We start from the raw sequence: 17,450 nt of genomic DNA on the forward strand, positions 1-17,450 counted from the left end.
TTTACAAGGGGCAGGAGGTATCCACTCAATGTGCTGTGGTCACCAGGTGAAACCTGATGGCTTTTTGCAGGTGGAGGGGATTTTCCCTTCTATTGGGGCACCAGGTATCCTTCTTTCCTCTCTCACCCCCGACGTAATGCACTTTGGAACGTCTTGTGGTTGTGAAAGACAATATATGAATGCCAATCTTTCCTTTTCTCCATGTGACATCTAGCTCTTGCCTGCATCTCTGCTCCTGTCAATGAGTTCTGTTGCCGTTCCTGCCAATTTCAGGAGGGAAACAGAATTTCCAAATGCTAACAAGACCCAGAATTTAAATTGCCTGGAAATCTTGTTCACTCTCCATGGTTCACCCCACACCCTGCACACCCTGAAAGTACTGAGTTAAAATTGGGGCTTACGTGTCAGAACTTGACCTCTTCTTCTCCTGCTCACCTCACAGAAAACGTTAATTGTGACTGTCTTCTATTTGAAAAGCCCTCAGTCTTCACTTTCATTTGGAAGAGAATACATTTATGAGTATTTCAAGTGTCATGGAGGCTATCACTCCAGTAGAATTATAAAGTGATTAATGGAGCTCCTTTCTGTTGCACACAGGCTCTGGACATTTGAATCCCCAGTGATTTATCAACTCCAACATCAATGTTCAGTTTTTCAAACAAGCTCTTTGAACTACTTGAACATCATTATCCTCCAGGATGCTTATTTCGCCATCACAATCCTAAGTTTCCATACACTTTTTTTTTAAATACAAGACCATTATCTACAAGGAAATATTAGTGACCTCTAAGTCTTTCCAATTGTGTATGCTCTAAAATCATGTAACTATTGATGGTTACATAAAGAGTTACAGACTTGATTTGGGATTTGACAGCACAAAGTCTGATTTGTAGCATTGATTTTTCAATCACTGTCTTTACTAACATTAAACAAACTGTTCTTTAAGCTCCCAAGGTTTTTGTTCTGATAGTGTTATGCTTGAAGGACTGTTTCAGCATTGAATAAATCCATGGGGCATCACAAATTCTTTCACAAAAAACTCCACAAGAACACAAAATAATTGTGATCACACAGCTTTAAGGATATACATATGCAATTAATTTACAGTAAAAGTTTCAATCATTGCACTTACAATATTCACAGAATTTTGAAATTCCAAATTTGAAATAAACCATCATGTTTTGAATTTTAAGTTCTAGTCTCTGCATGTGCTGCATTTCAATAGGATTCATTTGCCCCCAAAGCTTTACTTAATCAACTTGGTAATGTCTGCACCAAGCTAATAGTTAATAGTTTGAAGCTAAAATCATGCTGAAAAAATGCTGCAGCTTTTTAAATTTTCACTAAAAATCACTATAAAGTGTAATGCAATGTATGTGAAAATAAATGGCCAGCAGTAAGTTAGAGCAGAAAATCAATTGAACATTTCTAACAATGTCATAAATGTCAGTGGAGGCGAATGTTGAATTGCTGTTATAAATTCTCTGACAGCTATTTTTGTTCTTTATTGTGCTTCATTGAACAGAACAATCTCAAGGCTGGAAGCCTCAAAATTGCCGGCCAGAACTCTGGATGACCACCTCAGGGTCTTGTCAAAGATAACGGCCGCTGCTACACCTGCGTAAATGAAGTGGCAACTGTGGTTGCTGAAGCAAATTAAAACTGACATTAGCATGTTCATATATCTTTTTAAAATGCTTTTAAAGGTAAATTTGGATTTCATTATGTGGTGAGAGGAACTACAGCATTCAAGACTACAACCGATTTCAAGGCAAATTAGTCTAAGTCAAATACCACTGAGGTCACACAAATAAAGCGAACATTGTTTTTCTTCAGTAAAAAGAGTCCTTTGGCACTCTTACACATAATAGGATGTATTTGAATAAAGCATAGGTTATTCAAAAGGTAAATTTTAATGGAGTACAATTGACACATTATTAATTTAGTTGCCATTTGCTTGGACGCTTCCATGACCCACAGATTATATACAACAGATACTTTCTTGTCAGCTACTTCATTCAATCTAAAATCAGTGATAGGAGAGAACAAAAAAAGCATGAAAAGAAAATAGCAAAAGCAAAAGAACACAGCAAATTGGGTTAGGAAAACAAGATCAACAACTTGCAGTAAAGAAAAATGCCCTTGTTTAACAGAAATGCAGTCAGAGAAAAAATTGATGCTGAGACAAAAAAAAAGTATTGACAGGCTGAGAAGAGAAATGAAGGTAAGGGGGCAGCAGTAGGAGGAGGGGTGGGGAAAGAAGCTTGAATTGAAACATTTCCTGGATACATACAAGTAAAAATATGCCAAGAATTATGTTTACACTTAAAGTAACAGAAAACAGAGAATGTTTACAGCAAATGGGAGCACCTTTGATGACCTGCCTTCCCACCAGTAACATGAAAATTCAGATCATTTCCTATTTCATTCTGAATTTATACAACAGAGATGAAGTATTTGAAAGATACTGCAAGGCAACAAGGCATCTGAACAGTATCTTCTCATCAGTGAGACCCTAACACTAACACCAGTCTCAATTGACATTTGATTCAGGCTTCTCTTTGTTGCATAATTTGCTAGTTTTGGGTTGGGCTACCTGGGGCTAAGTGGGGATAACCTGGTCAAGGAAAGGGGTGTGTCCTTTTTACAAGAGTCATTCCATGTAGTTAATCAACTGTAGTACAGCAATGGGGTAACAATGTTCATAGTAATTTTTAGATTCATGGATCATCCCCCAATAGAGTAAGTAATTTGGAAATAAAATATTTAAAGAAAGAATATGTCAGCTATTTAGAGAAATAGCCACAACAGGAAAATAGCAGTTTGCAAAACAAAATAGTACTTCATAATCATAATTTTTAATAATCCTCAATGGGTTAGGAACAGTAGATATTTTATTAATATTTTATTCCAATTCAACCTCAGGAGTTATGTCGTAGAGGTGCCCCATTTCTGCTGTAATTACATTCTTATTGTGCTTGAAAAAGTGCGAACAGGGAAGTTGTTGTTAAATAAATTGAGCTATCTGATTGATAGTTTACTCACCATATTGGGTAAAGGCCAAGCCTTGTACTAATGAAGAGTAAGCCGAACATTACAAACAGAAGGTCACACAGTCTTTGACACTTGGCGTAGTTTGCCATTTTAGCTGCCTGTGAATTAAAAAACACTGGGTTTGGATTTTCAATGTCTGATTAATATTAGCATGTCTTTAATATGCTACTATCCAGAAGAACTTTGATCTAGATCAAAAGTGATCCAACAATTCATTAACCTGTTTCTAGTCACAAATAATACTACTGTACCAGGAACATTAAATACAAGGAATCAAAATACTTGAAGTATTTTCTCACCTAATTAGGATCTGCGCACCTTTCTCGTTTATGCAGTTACTGACATGTTGATTTGTGTTTAATTAGTTAAGTTCAGCAAATGGAAATAATGCCAATGAAATACAAAAAAAATCAAGAAGCTAGCTAGTACATAAACATTTTTAAAAAGAGCAATAAATCATTCATGTGCTTGACAACTGGCAGACCAATTAGTCTATGGATAACTCCATTCATGACATCAAATTAATAATTAACAATCATTTAAAAAAAATCTACAGACAAAGGAACATCTTCTGTGGAGCCTATTTAAGGCAATTGTCTTGTAATAACAAATCTAGTTGAAAAACGCAATCTGCCATAAGTGAAGAAACTGACAAAATAATTATCAAGTGTGTTGTTTTTGAAATTTTGCATGTCTATTTGTAATGAGCACATGGGTTGAATCTTCCTCGGCTCGCAAATTGCAAACTTGACCCTTGTGTGATTTCACATGCCATTTTTGACTTTTCACACTGGGGTCACGTGCGCAGTGCAGTTTGCAAGCTGCGAACCAGTGTGGGAGGAATACGGGTGTGGAGGCAGGCCAGTTTGAAAGGCTGCCTTGGTTCTCCAACACAGTATCTCAGCTCTCAACATTGTTTTTAAAGGCCCCCTAAACCTCACCCTCACCTTCCTGGTCCCCACCCACCCCCAAGCCAGCCCATGCTCCCTCAAATTGCCCATGCCGCTTTTATTTCCCTGCATATATCCTCCATGCCCCCTCCGATCACCCATGCCACTTCTATATCCCCATGTATCATCATAGCCACTCACCCAGTATGTGCCATGTAGAGTCCTCAGTTTCCATGCAATATCAATAGAAATATTTCATACTCCTTAATCTCTCATTGTCTAATAAAAGCCTTCATATCACTGACTCTGAGAAAAATGCATTCTGCATGTGTAAAAAATAAACTGAAATACTTGTAATCTATTTAGCTTGCATCAAAAAAGCAGGAACCACATCAAAGGAATAATCTGTTACTACAAATTCATGGAAGTGTCACATTCATTCTCAGGTGAATGGAACACTTACTGAGCTGGAACATATTAGCACTGGAAACTCAGCCAAACATTCGTAATGGCCACAGCTTTCTAAACAATAGACTTGTCTCTGGGAAGGAGAGAACAGCAAGTGCTCATTTCAATTTCAAAGCAGTGTGCCTGTCAATCAATGTAAGGTAACAGGTGGTTAGATTTATTCAACTGTCAAAAGCAGCTTTTTAAAAAATTAGCAAGAGCCATTTAGATCACAGAAGAAAAGATGACAGCATAGGCTGATGGGCCATTTTGTAACATTTTTGCATTGTAGCATTTTTTCCATTGGAAAAGCACTGTGATGCATGTAAACAAATACACAATGGGCAGGATTTTTAGTTCGGTGGGTTTGTGCTATCAGCAGGCTTGGGAGCAGCCAAGGAAAGGACCTCTAACCACTATCGGCCCCCGACCGCAATTTCACGCTGGCTGGCCCACTAAAGGCCAGCCAATGTGAAAGGTGCACTGAAATGCTCAGCACCATCGGGATGGGGGTAGGAGGAGGGCAGGCGCTGACATAACGCGGGCACGGGAGAGCAAAGAACAAAAGCTCCCTGAAGGCAGAGAGCTGCCTCAGGGAGCTGGAGCATTTAAAAGCAATCAATAAAGATTTTACATCCAGAAAAAATGTCCACACATCAGAATCAGTCACCTGAACATATAGATAATGAAAATTCTTTCCAAGCATTTTAAGTTATTTTATTTAATAATGAAAACCTTATCCTGCCCCTGGATGAGATTTCAACAAAGGGTGGAAGGGTAGAACAGAGGTTGGACATGGGAAGCAAGCTAAAGGGGGGATGGGGGGGACGCTGCCCAGGGAAGGGAGATGTTGTCTGTGGCAGGGAAGGAGGCAGCGAGGAAATGTGAGGGTGCAGTGACATAGGATGGAGGGAAGGGCCTTGCTTGTTGGGTCTGGGGGTCATGTGGTTGGGTGGGAGAGGGTTTTTCTGGTCAGAGATGGTGATAGAGACGTGGTCCTAGAGGGCGATGTTGAGGCTATCTACAGTGGGGTCCTGGGGGTTGAACTGAGGGTACTGGGCAACAGAGGGAACAGTCACAGTGAGAGATGAGAAGTGGGATGTGGCAGGATGGCAGGCCCTGGGTGATAGTTGGGTAGCTGAAGGTTTCATGGGAGTGTCACAGAAATGGACAAAACAGGTGGCTTGGATATTGGGAGGGGTCAGGGTCAAAGTGAACATGGGGATGGTAACTGGTGTTGGCACAAAGGGGAGAGAAGGCACGTGGAGGGTGATGATTATAGGTATAAAGCTAACCGGGGAAAGTTCAAGGGGGACAGAGGGGAGAAGAATGGTTACATTGGGTGGATCAAGGGGATTGGGGGAAGCTGGTGGGTGACAAGGGGAGGACAGAAGGTGGTGGCGCAAGTCTTGAATGTCACAAATACCATTTTGGGATTCTCAGCCACGCAACGCTGTCGCTCTGAAATTGCGATCCCTCGAAGTGGACGGAAGGTCTATTCAGATGGGGGAAATTCAAGGTGAGCACAATTGGCTGACTAAAGGGATACCCTAATAATCATGAGAACCATGCTCAGTTACGTTCTCCTCTGTGGGTGAAGCCCACACAGCAGCAGGGCTGTTCCTGACTCATGGGTCTCATAACATTGAGATCCTAGCAAAATCAGGAGCTGCCGTTCATTCCATGCCATTTGTCATCTGCTGTCAGAGGAATGAAGGGAGGGAGGGTGATGGATGCCTCCAAGGGGCACGATGGTGGATGGCAGCAAACTCACGATTCCAAAGCTCCATCCTCCCAGGTGATGAATAAGGGCTCATACAGTAAGTTTTCCTACACTGCCAAGGCAATGGTCTCTCTATAGTCTCAAGGGTAGTGGAGGCAAGCTGAATTGTGTTTGAGGGAGGGTGCTAGCACATGGATGTCATTACCCCAGTCAAAAAGCAATGTCTCCATGTACTGTCATGTATGAACTGCAGGAACACTCATTTCTGTTCCTCCAGAATGTCCTTCATCTGTAAAAGGTGGGATGGGGATGCCATGTCTAGATGGAAGCCAGACACAGGGCTTAGCACTGGCTGGGTGGCTCTGAAATAAGGGCAAATCTGAAAAGAATATGCGCACTAGATTGATTATTGCAATTCGTTCACAGATCCACTGAGGCCTAGATGATACAGACTCCAGGTAACCCTGCCTTTGTACTGGCTCTCACCCAGAAGAGGAAAAGGTACCAGCCCAGGTTGATACAGGGCTATGTGGCCTTGAGAGCTCCCTGGCAAAAGCCAGTCACATCCATCAATACAAAACCTTTCCATTCTTTGAAAGTGCAGCTTGTACGTGACTACAGAAGGCAAATCCCGCATGATTGCTCAGTTCCTAGGGACCTCTCATGACACATAAATTTTGACCCACTTCCAGGTACTGCACATTTTTGAAGGGCCTCAGCGATTGCAGGGCTGGCTCTTTGGGGACAATGGATACTCCTAGAAGACCTGGCTGATGACAGCAGTTTGTTGTCTGCAGGATGCTGCTGAGGAGAGCTATAATGTCGCACATGCCTCCACAGGGCAAACTGAGCAGACAAAAGGCCTCCTAAAGATAAGGTTCAGAAGATTGTACCACTCAAGCGGGGCTCTCCAAAACTCACCACAAGGCTTGTCCCGGATCACTGTCATCTGCTGCGTCCTGCACAACCTCATGCCACAAAGAGGGGATGTGTTGGTTGAGGGAGACATGGAGAACTGTGATGTCTCCTCTGATGAGGTGGATTGTAAAGGTGATGGCGCTGACGAGGGCCAGGATGTTGCAGAGCCATCTGCAGAGGCCATTGCAAAGGTACAATGTGGCAGAGAGGCCTGTGGCTATCTAATAGCTAACAGATTCCAGGCAGAGTAAGCTGCTGAGACATTTCCTTTACTATTTGGTTTTCTGACCTCTGCTGACTGGAAGGCCCCAGCTCCTTTCTGGTTTCAGACATAATACTTAGCTCTAATTTATGAGCTGAATTAAATTTCACTACTTAACATCTGCCCTACTGATGGTTTGTTCCTTTGCATGTGCCAAACTGTGCTCATATACAGAGCCCTGTCGCTAAATGTGCACATTAGAATTCACAAAGCACTCTGTTCCACTGAGACCTCGGGCACCTATAAGTAGAATTGAGATTTTTCCCATGCCCTAACAAAGTTTGTATGCACGGCAACTTGAAAGAAATATCAAATCTTGCCTTGGCAGGGATGCACTCATTTTACCCTCACAGCTGCTGCTGATGGGGGAGCAGACTTTGCAGAGAGTTCTTTCAGGTGAAACCAGATATATGGGTCCACAGGGAGGAGCAGCATGGGAGCACCATTTGGCCCCTTGAGTTCACTCCTCCATGCCAATTGATCAGTGAAGATCATGTTCCTGCCCCCGATCACCATTTGTCCATTGTAAACACATATCCCTTGACATCTTTCTCATGCCAAAAAGCTTTGAGTTTACTTTGGAGTCCACTCACTGAGACTGCCCCACCTGCACTATGGGTTGCTGAGTAGCAAGCACTCCGGACTCTCCAGCTGCAGAAACTCCTACAAGTCTCAGTCCTAGATGGCCTTAGTTTTAGTGCGAGACTGTGATCTGTCATTGTGGACACCCCAGCCACGGTGGCCCAAGCCTAGAGGATCCAAGCCTGCTAAGGGCCTCCTGCTCAGGTGCAGGTGCACCCTCCTCAGCCTTATCTGCTGGAGGTGATGGGGTCACTGGCAGATGGGTGGTAGAGCAGCAGAGAACCCTTGGGATACCCTGAAATAAAGCCCTGGGGTACCTGGCTGGCGTTTCTCCTCCTCGTGAGTGCTTGATGGCACCTACCTGATTCCTTGAGGAGAAGGGGCACTTGGAGGGAGGTTGAGGTGCCCCGTCCCCCTCTCGTCTAACCACTGCTGCACTGCACACATGGCCACAGCGAAAAAGTGCAGGTCTAAGCACATATCCGGCAGCTCCTGTGCATTCTGCTGGGCCTGGGTCTCCAAGGTGGCCACTACCCTTTCCAAGGAGGAGCCAAGCGCTCACATGCCAGAGCCACAACATCCTCAGAAGCAGCACGCACGGACTCCTCCAACCTTCGGTCCTGTCTGCGCTTGGCCTCATGCATCACTGCCTAATGTTCCCTTGCCTGTCACTGCATCTCCATCAGGTCTCTTGTGGCTGAGTCCAGAAGCTCATCATCTACATAGGGCTGAGCTGGGGCCTGATCTTCAGCAGTTCTCCAAGCATCAGAGACCTCAGCTGTCACTTTCTCCACCAGCTGTGGACCCGTATTAGATTTTGATCCTGAGCTTAGTCTAGAATGTGCACCCACTCAGGTGAATGTATCTGCCCTGGTGGAGGGTGCAGGTGAACACCGTGAAGATGCATCCTCTGAGGCATCATTCTCAGAGGTGGGGTTGGAGATGGAGCTGTGACTGGTCTCTGTTATGGGACTCTCCCTTTTCTTACAGGTACCAGAAACGGGGAAAAGAAAGATTTAGTGGATGCCTAAGCAGGCTCCTTAATTAAAGCAATTTGTTATTCTGTAGGTGCATCTGACAACTGCAGAGTGGAGGCTTCCACATTGGCTTCCTGGGAGAGTCCTATCTCGTTTTCCACAAAGGCATGGTCCTGCTCCTCCCCAGCTATCTTGGTAGCCCTGCTCCTCAAAATGAAGAGGACTTGAATGTCCGGAATGCCGCCTCTAGTCTTGTCCTGTTCCTTCTTACTGTAGGTGTTCATGCCTTGCAGACAGATAGAAAGATTGAGTGTCATCCCAAAGAGTGCATGAGCAGTTTAGGAGCAGGCATGCCCAAGACAGCTCCTGAGCCCTCCCCAATAAGTGATTAACAAACAGGATGTCCTGCAACTGATAGAACATTGAGAGCATGAAGTGAATGGCACACATGGAGCGCACATGTCCCATCTGCTGCTGAGTCCTGCAACTCAAACTCCTGTCTGACATCCCTGTGCACTCACACACTTATACTGCCTGATGTCCTTATGAGTGTCAGTTTGCAGTGAGTAGACGGTGCCACTTACCCTGCCAGAACACCGGCCAATGCAAGCAAGATTGCGCGCGGTCAGCCCTCCTGCCCCTGCCCCACAGCAGGAATCACTCCCACTTCCGCACCTGCCACCGAACTTGGACTCCAGAATGGAAGTTTCCGGCCTATGATTTTTAACTGTGAGATAAAGTGGGGCTGAACAACTTCCCCAACTAAATCATTGCTTTTTTTTAAAACAGCTTTTTCCAAAAGCATAAATAGAGAGAAGCAAACTGACCTGTTTAAGTTAATCACATTGCTTTACATACCAACATTAGGAGCAGGAGTAGGCAACTTGGCCCCTCAAGCCTTCTCCGCCATTCAATTACTTTAATGTATTAAAAACAATTTGGTGAATCTTTATGTTTGGCATTGAGGCAGGGTTTTTAGCCTCACTGGGGTCAGGAACGGATGTGGGCTGGCACAGAATTTCATGGTGCTGACCTGTGTACTGGTTCCCTGGCTCCATCCTGTCCCTAGACAGAATTTTTCCATCGGCATGCAGGGGGAGGATGGGGGTGGGGGGGGGGGGGGGGGGGGGGGGGGGGGGGGGGGGTGGTGGCAGGACCCACATGCCGATGCGTAAAATGACACGGGGTGACGTCGGGCAGAACTCCCGACATCATTTACGTTTTCAGGTCGGCAGGCGCACAGCCAAATCGGCTGCGCATCCGCCAACCTGTCAACGGCCAATTGAGGCCATTAAGAAACCAATTCAGCTTATTAATGGATCTGCCCATCCAACCTTAAGGGCTTGTAAAAAACATGAAACCTCATCTACGGGTGGGATGAGACTTCATGAAGGTTTTTAAATTTTAATGAAAGATTGCAATAAGAATTATGGACATGTCCCAACTCATGTGACAGTATGTGGCGGATGTCACGCTGGGTGGGCCTTGATTGGCCCGCCCATGTAAAATGGCGGCGCGCCCCCAACCAGGGCTGCCGACCTGGAGCCTGCCTGCTCGTGCCCGCTCCTGCTCTTCCCCCCCCAACAGGGGGATAATTTTTCCCCTAGGCCAGCAGCAGGTAGAGCATTCAGCTAATTAAAATTCTATTGAGGGAGCTCAACTGGGATTTTTCAGTCAGTCTCCAAGTCTCCATTGGGGTTGGGGAGCAGTATAGCTGCTTGAACGCGGCTTCCAGATGGCAGACTGGGGGACCAGCGCTCCAAGCTCTCTCTGCGTTTCTGGGTTCAGCAGCAGCCACAGGCTGCCCTGTGGAGGGGCTTCCCTCCACAGTGATGCCAGGCTGCTCAATCGTTTTTTAAATATGATTTATATTTTAAAGAAGCCTCCATTTTGGACGCCAGCGCTCTCACCTACCTGTGATAGTGTCCTACCACTGCTTTTAAGTTAGTAGACCTCTGATTGGCCCTCTAGCTTCAAGAGCCCATCTGACGTCCCTAATTGGATGTCAAGCCTGCTCTCTGGCCAGTAATTGCTCAAACTGGGAAAATCACAGGTAATTGTTTCCCACATATTGTGGACTACTGACCTCCATTTGAGCATTATGGCAGGGTTCAGAAGCCAGCAGGAAAATCCTGCCCTGATGTAGGTGCTAGGAAACGGAACATTCTTCCTCTTTTACAGCCAGTACAGGCCTTCCAGTTGAACAGGGCACGGGTCAGAAACAGAGTAAAAATCTCTCTAATTGCTTCAATAATCTGCTTTTACCTTGTAATAGAACTGTACCTGTATTGAACTTTCCACTTCTGATATCCTTCTTATTCTGTCCCATTTGGACTGTTAACTTGCAGAACATTATATTATTGGCGACTTTATGCTGTGAAACTGCATAAACTTAGCTTAAACAAAAACAGAATTACCTGGAAAAACTCAGCAGGTCTGGCAGCATCGGCTCTTCTCCGCCGATGCTGCCAGACCTGCTGAGTTTTTCCAGGTAATTCTGTTTTTGTTTTGGATTTCCAGCATCCGCAGTTTTTTTGTTTTTTTTTAAACTTAGCTTACTTTGTTTTCCTTCAGGTATCAAACAAGGAGACTTTCATTCCATCAGTATGGGCTAAACTTAAAACCAAAAACCTAAGATAAACAGATAGCTTGCTAGCACAGTTCTTTTGAGCTTAAGTTTTTTAAACAAGTCCTTAAAGTCCGAGTTTCTCTTTATCAAATATATTCAATATGCCACATAATTTCCATTCATTGTAATTATTAAGATCAGGTTCTAAAACCTTTGACCTAACCTTTGATCAGTTGGACCCTCTAACATTCATTTTTGTTGTAATTGTGTTATTTCTTGGAGAACATCTGCTTTCCTACCCTCAACCTGAATCAGATAATGCATGTTTCCCTGGTGACTCAGCTCAAGGCAGCAAGGAGCTGAGCCACAGAGATCAAGAATGTGGTGGGTTTGATTCCCTGGTCTGTATTGAATTAACTGGTTCCATCCAGAGGGGTTGCTGAAATGCTACAACTGATCTCTGAACTACTGCAGTACAAAGTTGGCAATTGGTCAGTGTTCCTGCTCCCAATCTTCCGGCTGTTAGTGCATGTGTGCATATGTTGGGATGAGGTTAGGATCAGAACATGGTCGGCATTCATTATTTAGGCAAGTGAACAAAGTATGACTGCTTAAGCAATGGCAACTTGTGCCTTACCAAGGAGATACTACCTTCAGGACAAGAGGAAGAGAGAACATTAGTTTGGAAGAAAGAAAACATTAAACATCAATTTCTAATTACTTCTTGTATCTAAATTGAGAGTGTCTTATCAGTACAATTAACAAGATTAATTTAGCTGATTTCTTATATTGGATAACTCATTAAGGGTAAAGGTCAAGCAAAGGCAGATGGTAACTCAATAGGAAGGAGCTTATCTACAGTGCATTGAGAGGTTCGAAAGGCAGACAATAATGGGTCGGAGAAAAGTAAAAAAAAGAGTGGGACTATTCTAAAAAAATTTTGTAATGTCTCTCTTTGCTGTTTCATGTCGCGTTATCAGTGCAGATCCTCTGAAAATCTTTTCTCTAAAGTGATGCGTGATGCTGTCCAATTACATTGCTATAAGGAATCATTAAAGGTGATGAACACTTTCCTTACCTCTAACAGAAAATCAGATGCATCATGAAGACACATGACCAGTGTTCCTACACGCACCATATTGTTGACATATGAAAATGTTATAAGTGCTATTGTTGCAAGGTGATGCACAAACATAATGGCAAAGTCCTAAAACAAGAAGAAACAGCTAGGTAACAGTTTAATGCAAACTTCACATCAACTCTCCAATACACTACATGGTGTACACTTACAAACGTAATATGAAAATGCTAACGTAAGATCAGACTTTCAAAATTCATTTTTGGCTGAGTATCTGTTAGAAAATAATGTTTAATGAAAGTCTACACTGATTACAAACTGTCCTACATGGCACTCTTCAACTTTTCTCAAAAAAATTAATTGATGAAACTTCATTGTTTTAATATTAAAGATTAATTGCACATGGCGTGTGAATTGATAAGGAAAACACAACAAGGAGACTAATGTGCTAACTAAATTGTTCTAAGTTTCATCATGTGCCATACATATAATACTGAAGAAATCTTCAATTTCAGTATATCTTCAAAGGATACTAAATTATATAACTGGGCTGATCTTATCCCAATGTCTCAACACCAGCAGGAAAGTAGTGTGTACAAATTTGTCCTGGGTAGTTTTAAACGGCAACATGTTTCACTGTGTTTAAAAAAGAAATTAGCTTCCATATTAAAGCCATTGTATAATGAGTAAGTGAGTGGTGGCCTTAATCTTTTTATTCATTTATGGGATGTGGGTGTCGCAGGCTCGGCCAGCATTTATTGTCCATCCCTAACTGCCCTTGAGAAAGTGATGGTGAGCTACTTCTTGAACCGCTGCAGTCCCTGTGGTGTAGGTACACCCACAGTGCTGTTAGGGAAGGAGTTCCAGGATTTTGACCCAGCGACAATGAAGGAACAGCGATATATTTCCAAGTCAGAATGGTGAATGGCTTGGAGGGGAACTTCCAGGTGGTGGTGTTCCCATGTGATTGCTGCCCTTGTCCTTCTAGATGTTAGCGGTTGTGGGTTTGGAAGGTGCTGTTTAAGGAGCCTTGGCGAGTTCCTGCAGTACATCTTGTAGATGGTACACACTGCTGCTACTGTGCATCGATGGTGGAGGGAGTGAATGTTTATGGATAGCGTGTCAATCAAATGGGCCATGTGTATCATGAATAATGAAGTGTAGGATCCTCTGCTTGATATTATACTTTGTGTATTTAGTTGTTCTCACTTATTAAACCCCTTGGTTTCACAACCTAATTCTCAGTCTCACTGCAAGTGTGCTCAGTTCATCTTTCAAGGAGAGGAGAACCATGTGGCCGTGTCATAGTCCAGTAGTCAGTTTACTGAGTAAAAATTCTTTGTTGTTTCTCGCTATAATTTCTCAGGATGCTGGGCATAAAAAAAACAGGTACACTCTAAACTGAGGAGACATGATGCCTAATAATGAGAGGACAGCAGGCTGTGCACGGTGCACAAGCAGTTTTATCACTTGGCTTTGTGATATTGCGAGCAATGGAGATCAGAACTCTACTCATTCTCCCAACCTCAGTGTAATACTTATCCTCTCCATTTAGTTTCTCTTTTTTTTAGTATTTTATAACCAGAAAGGGCGTTTTATTCAGAAAAAAATACAATATCCATTTTCACCTAGGTAGTTTTCTTTAGCTTTATCTTTTTCTATGGCATGCACTCATTCCAAAGATAGAAACATAAAAAATAGGAGCAGGAGGAGGTCAGTTGGCCCTTTGAGCCCACTCCACCATTTAATATGATCATGGCTGATCCTCTATCTCAACGCCATACTCCTGCTCGCTCCTCATACCCCTTGATGCCTTTAGAGTCTAGAAATCTATTTCCTTCTTAAATATATTCAGTGACTTGGCATCCACAGCCCTCTGTGGTAGGGAATTCCACAGGTTCGCTACCCTCTGAATGAAGAAGTTTCTCTTCATCTCAGTTCTAAATGGCCTATCCCGTATCCTGAGGCTGTGACCCCTTGTTCTAGAGCCCCCCAATCAGAGAAAACATCATCCCTGCATCCAGTCTGTCCAGCCCTGTCAGAATTTTATATGTTTCAATGAAATCCCCTCTCATTCTTCTAAATTCCAGTGAATACAGGCTTAGTCGACCAAATCTCTAATCATATGACAATCCTGTCATCCCAGGAATCAGTCTGATGAACCTTCACTGCACTCCCTCTATAGCAAATAAATCCTTTCTTAGGTAAGTACACCAAAACTGCACACAATACTCCAGGTGTGGACTCACCAAGGCCCTGTACAGCTTCAGTAAGACATCCTTAATCCTGCACTCAAGTCCTCTCGCAATGAAGGCCAACATACCATTTGCCTTCTTAACTGCCTGCTGCACCTGCATATTTGCTTTCAATGATTGGTGTACAAGGATACCTAGGTCCCTTCATACATCAACATTTCACAATTTACCACTATTTAAATAATACTCCGCTATTCTGTTTTTCCTACCAAGATGGATAACTTCACAATTACCCATGTTATACTGCATCTGCCATGTATTTGCCCATTCACTCAATTTGTCTAACTCACCTTGAAGCTTCCTAACATCCTCTTCACCATTCACATTCCCAGCTATTTTTGTGTCATCAGCAAACTTGGCAATATTATATTTGGTTCCCTCATCCAAATCATTGATATATATTGTGAATAGCTGGGGCCCAAGCACTGATCCCTGTGGTAACCCATTAGTCACCACCTGCCATTCCAAAAAAGACCCATTTATTCTTACTCTGAGAAATCAATTTCTAGTCAAAAAATAGAAACGGTGAAAAGATATTAGTGAAAAAATTGAGCAGTCAATCAGGCATTGCGATTTTCTATAACATTTTAGTATCAGTCATGTGCCATCCATTAAATAGGTGTACAAGCAGTTGTATAACTTAAAATCCAATGGAAACAACATTTTCTAAAGTCTAGTTCTATATCTTAAGCCTTGAAAAAAATGTAAAGGATCTTGTTTGATTAAAGCAATGCATTGGAATGTTCTACAATATTATGCTTGGCTGTTTGGAAAAAGTACAGCATTTGGATATCTATTACCAGTGACTGCAATAGAAGGTTATTCTGATAGCATTAGATGAAGAGGGATGGAAGAAGGATCAGGTGAAGCATAAACACTAATGTGGACCGGTTGAGCCAAATGGGCTGTTTCTGAACAGTACGTTCTACTAACCATTTCTCAATCCATGCCAATATATTACCCCCAATCCCATGTGCTTTAATTTTGCACACTAACCTCTTATGTGGGACTTTATCAAAAACTTCCTGAAAATCCAAATACACAACATCCACTGGTTCTCCCTTATCTATTCTGCTAGTTATGTCCTCAAAAAGCTCCAATAAGTTTGTTAAACATGATTTCACATTCATAAATCCAGATTGACTTTATCAAATTCTGTTAATATTTTCTAAGTGTCCTGTTATCACACCCTTTGTAATAGACTCTAGCATTTTACCTTACTATTGATGTTAGGCCAACTGGTCTGTAATTCCGTTTCACCCTCCCTCATTTTTTAAATAGTGGAGTTACATTTGCCACCCTCCAATCAGCTGGGACTATTTCAGAATCTAAAGAATTTTGGAAGGTGACAACTGACGCATCTATTATTTCCATAGCCACCTCCTTTAGTACCCTGGGATGTAGATCATCAGGCCCTGGGGATTTATCGGTTTTCAGTCCCATTAATTTCCCCAGCACTATTTTTTTAATAATGCTAATTTCTTTCAATTCCTCCTCCTCACTAGACTCTTGGTTCCCTCGCATTTCTGGGAAGTAAATTGTGTCTTCCTCATGAAGATAGAACTAAAATAGTTGTTTAATTGCTCAGATATTTCCTTGTTCTCTGGAGTGTGGCTTTGGGCTGCATTAGAATGCATAAGTTGGCATTTGGTGAGAGAGGGAGTTCGGTGAAGAGGGAACCAGGTGTTCCTTTCATTTTCTTTAGAAAGAAGAGCCTTGGTAAGGTAGATTTGGTGAGTATTTCTTCTATCTTTAACATTCTTTAAACTGGAGGAAGTAAAAGTAAAGGGAGTAATTTAAGGATGAGTCATGGCAGGGCAGCTCGGCCAAGTGGACTGCTCCTCCTGTGTGATGTGGGAAGTCAGGGACACTTCCAGTGTCCAGGGTGACCACATGTGCAGCATGTGTCTCCAGCTGTAGCTACTCAAAATCCACATTTCAAATCTGAAGCTACAGCTGAAGTCACTGTGGAGCATCCGCAAGGATGAGATCTTTGTGGATAGCACGTACAGTGAGGTGGTCACACCACAGGTAAAGAGTGCACAGGCAAGAAGGGAATGGGCTACTGCCAGAGAGAGTAAAAGCATTAGGAGGTAGTGAGGAATCCTCTGATCCATCTCGCTCTCTAACAGATTTTCCATTTTGGATACTGCTGGGGAGTTGGTTTCTCAGGGAATGTAGCAAGAGCCAAGTCCATGGCACCATGAGTGGCTTAGCTGCACAGGGTGGGAGAGAAAAAAGAGCAGGGGAACAATAGTAATAGGGGATTCTATCTTAAGGGTAACCGATCGATGTTTCTGTTATGCAAATGTGACACCAGCATGGTATGTTGCCTCTCTGGTGCTAGGGTCAAGAATGTCACTGAGTGGCTACAGGACATTCTGAAGGGGAAGGGTGAACAGCCAGAAGTCCATATTGGTAAAAACGACATACGTAAAAAGGGGGGTGAAGTCCTGAAAGCAGAATATAGGGAGCGAGGAAATAAATTAAAAAGCACGCCTCAGGAATACTCCCAGTGCCATGTGCTAGCGAGATCAGGAATAGAAGAATAGACCAGATGAATGCATGGCTGGTGTAGGATGGAGGGACTTAGATTCCTGAGGCACTGGGGAAGATGAGACCTGTACAAGCTGGATGGGTTGCACCCCAGTCAGACCGGGACCAATATCTTGGCAGGGGTATTCGTTAGTACTGT

General features: G+C 43.1%; 1 protein-coding gene across 6 annotated transcripts in view; it reads right to left on the reverse strand.

Annotated features, from left to right (window-relative positions):
* cers6 (ceramide synthase 6) overlaps positions 1 to 17,450 on the reverse strand; it is a 319,130-nt gene that overhangs the window by 24,684 nt on the left and 276,996 nt on the right. For 5 of the 6 annotated variants that reach the window (XM_041201235.1, XM_041201233.1, XM_041201230.1 and 2 more), the window contains 2 exons: positions 12,501 to 12,629; positions 3,046 to 3,152 (listed from right to left, as the gene is read on the reverse strand). In XM_041201235.1, coding sequence (XP_041057169.1) covers positions 3,046 to 3,152; positions 12,501 to 12,629 — 236 coding nt within the window. The remainder of the gene's footprint in view (positions 1 to 3,045; positions 3,153 to 12,500; positions 12,630 to 17,450) is intronic. The other variant, XM_041201234.1, reaches the window with a different exon arrangement.

Source organism: Carcharodon carcharias, chromosome 12 (genome assembly GCF_017639515.1).
Source record: "Carcharodon carcharias isolate sCarCar2 chromosome 12, sCarCar2.pri, whole genome shotgun sequence".
Lineage (NCBI taxonomy): Eukaryota > Metazoa > Chordata > Chondrichthyes > Lamniformes > Lamnidae > Carcharodon > Carcharodon carcharias.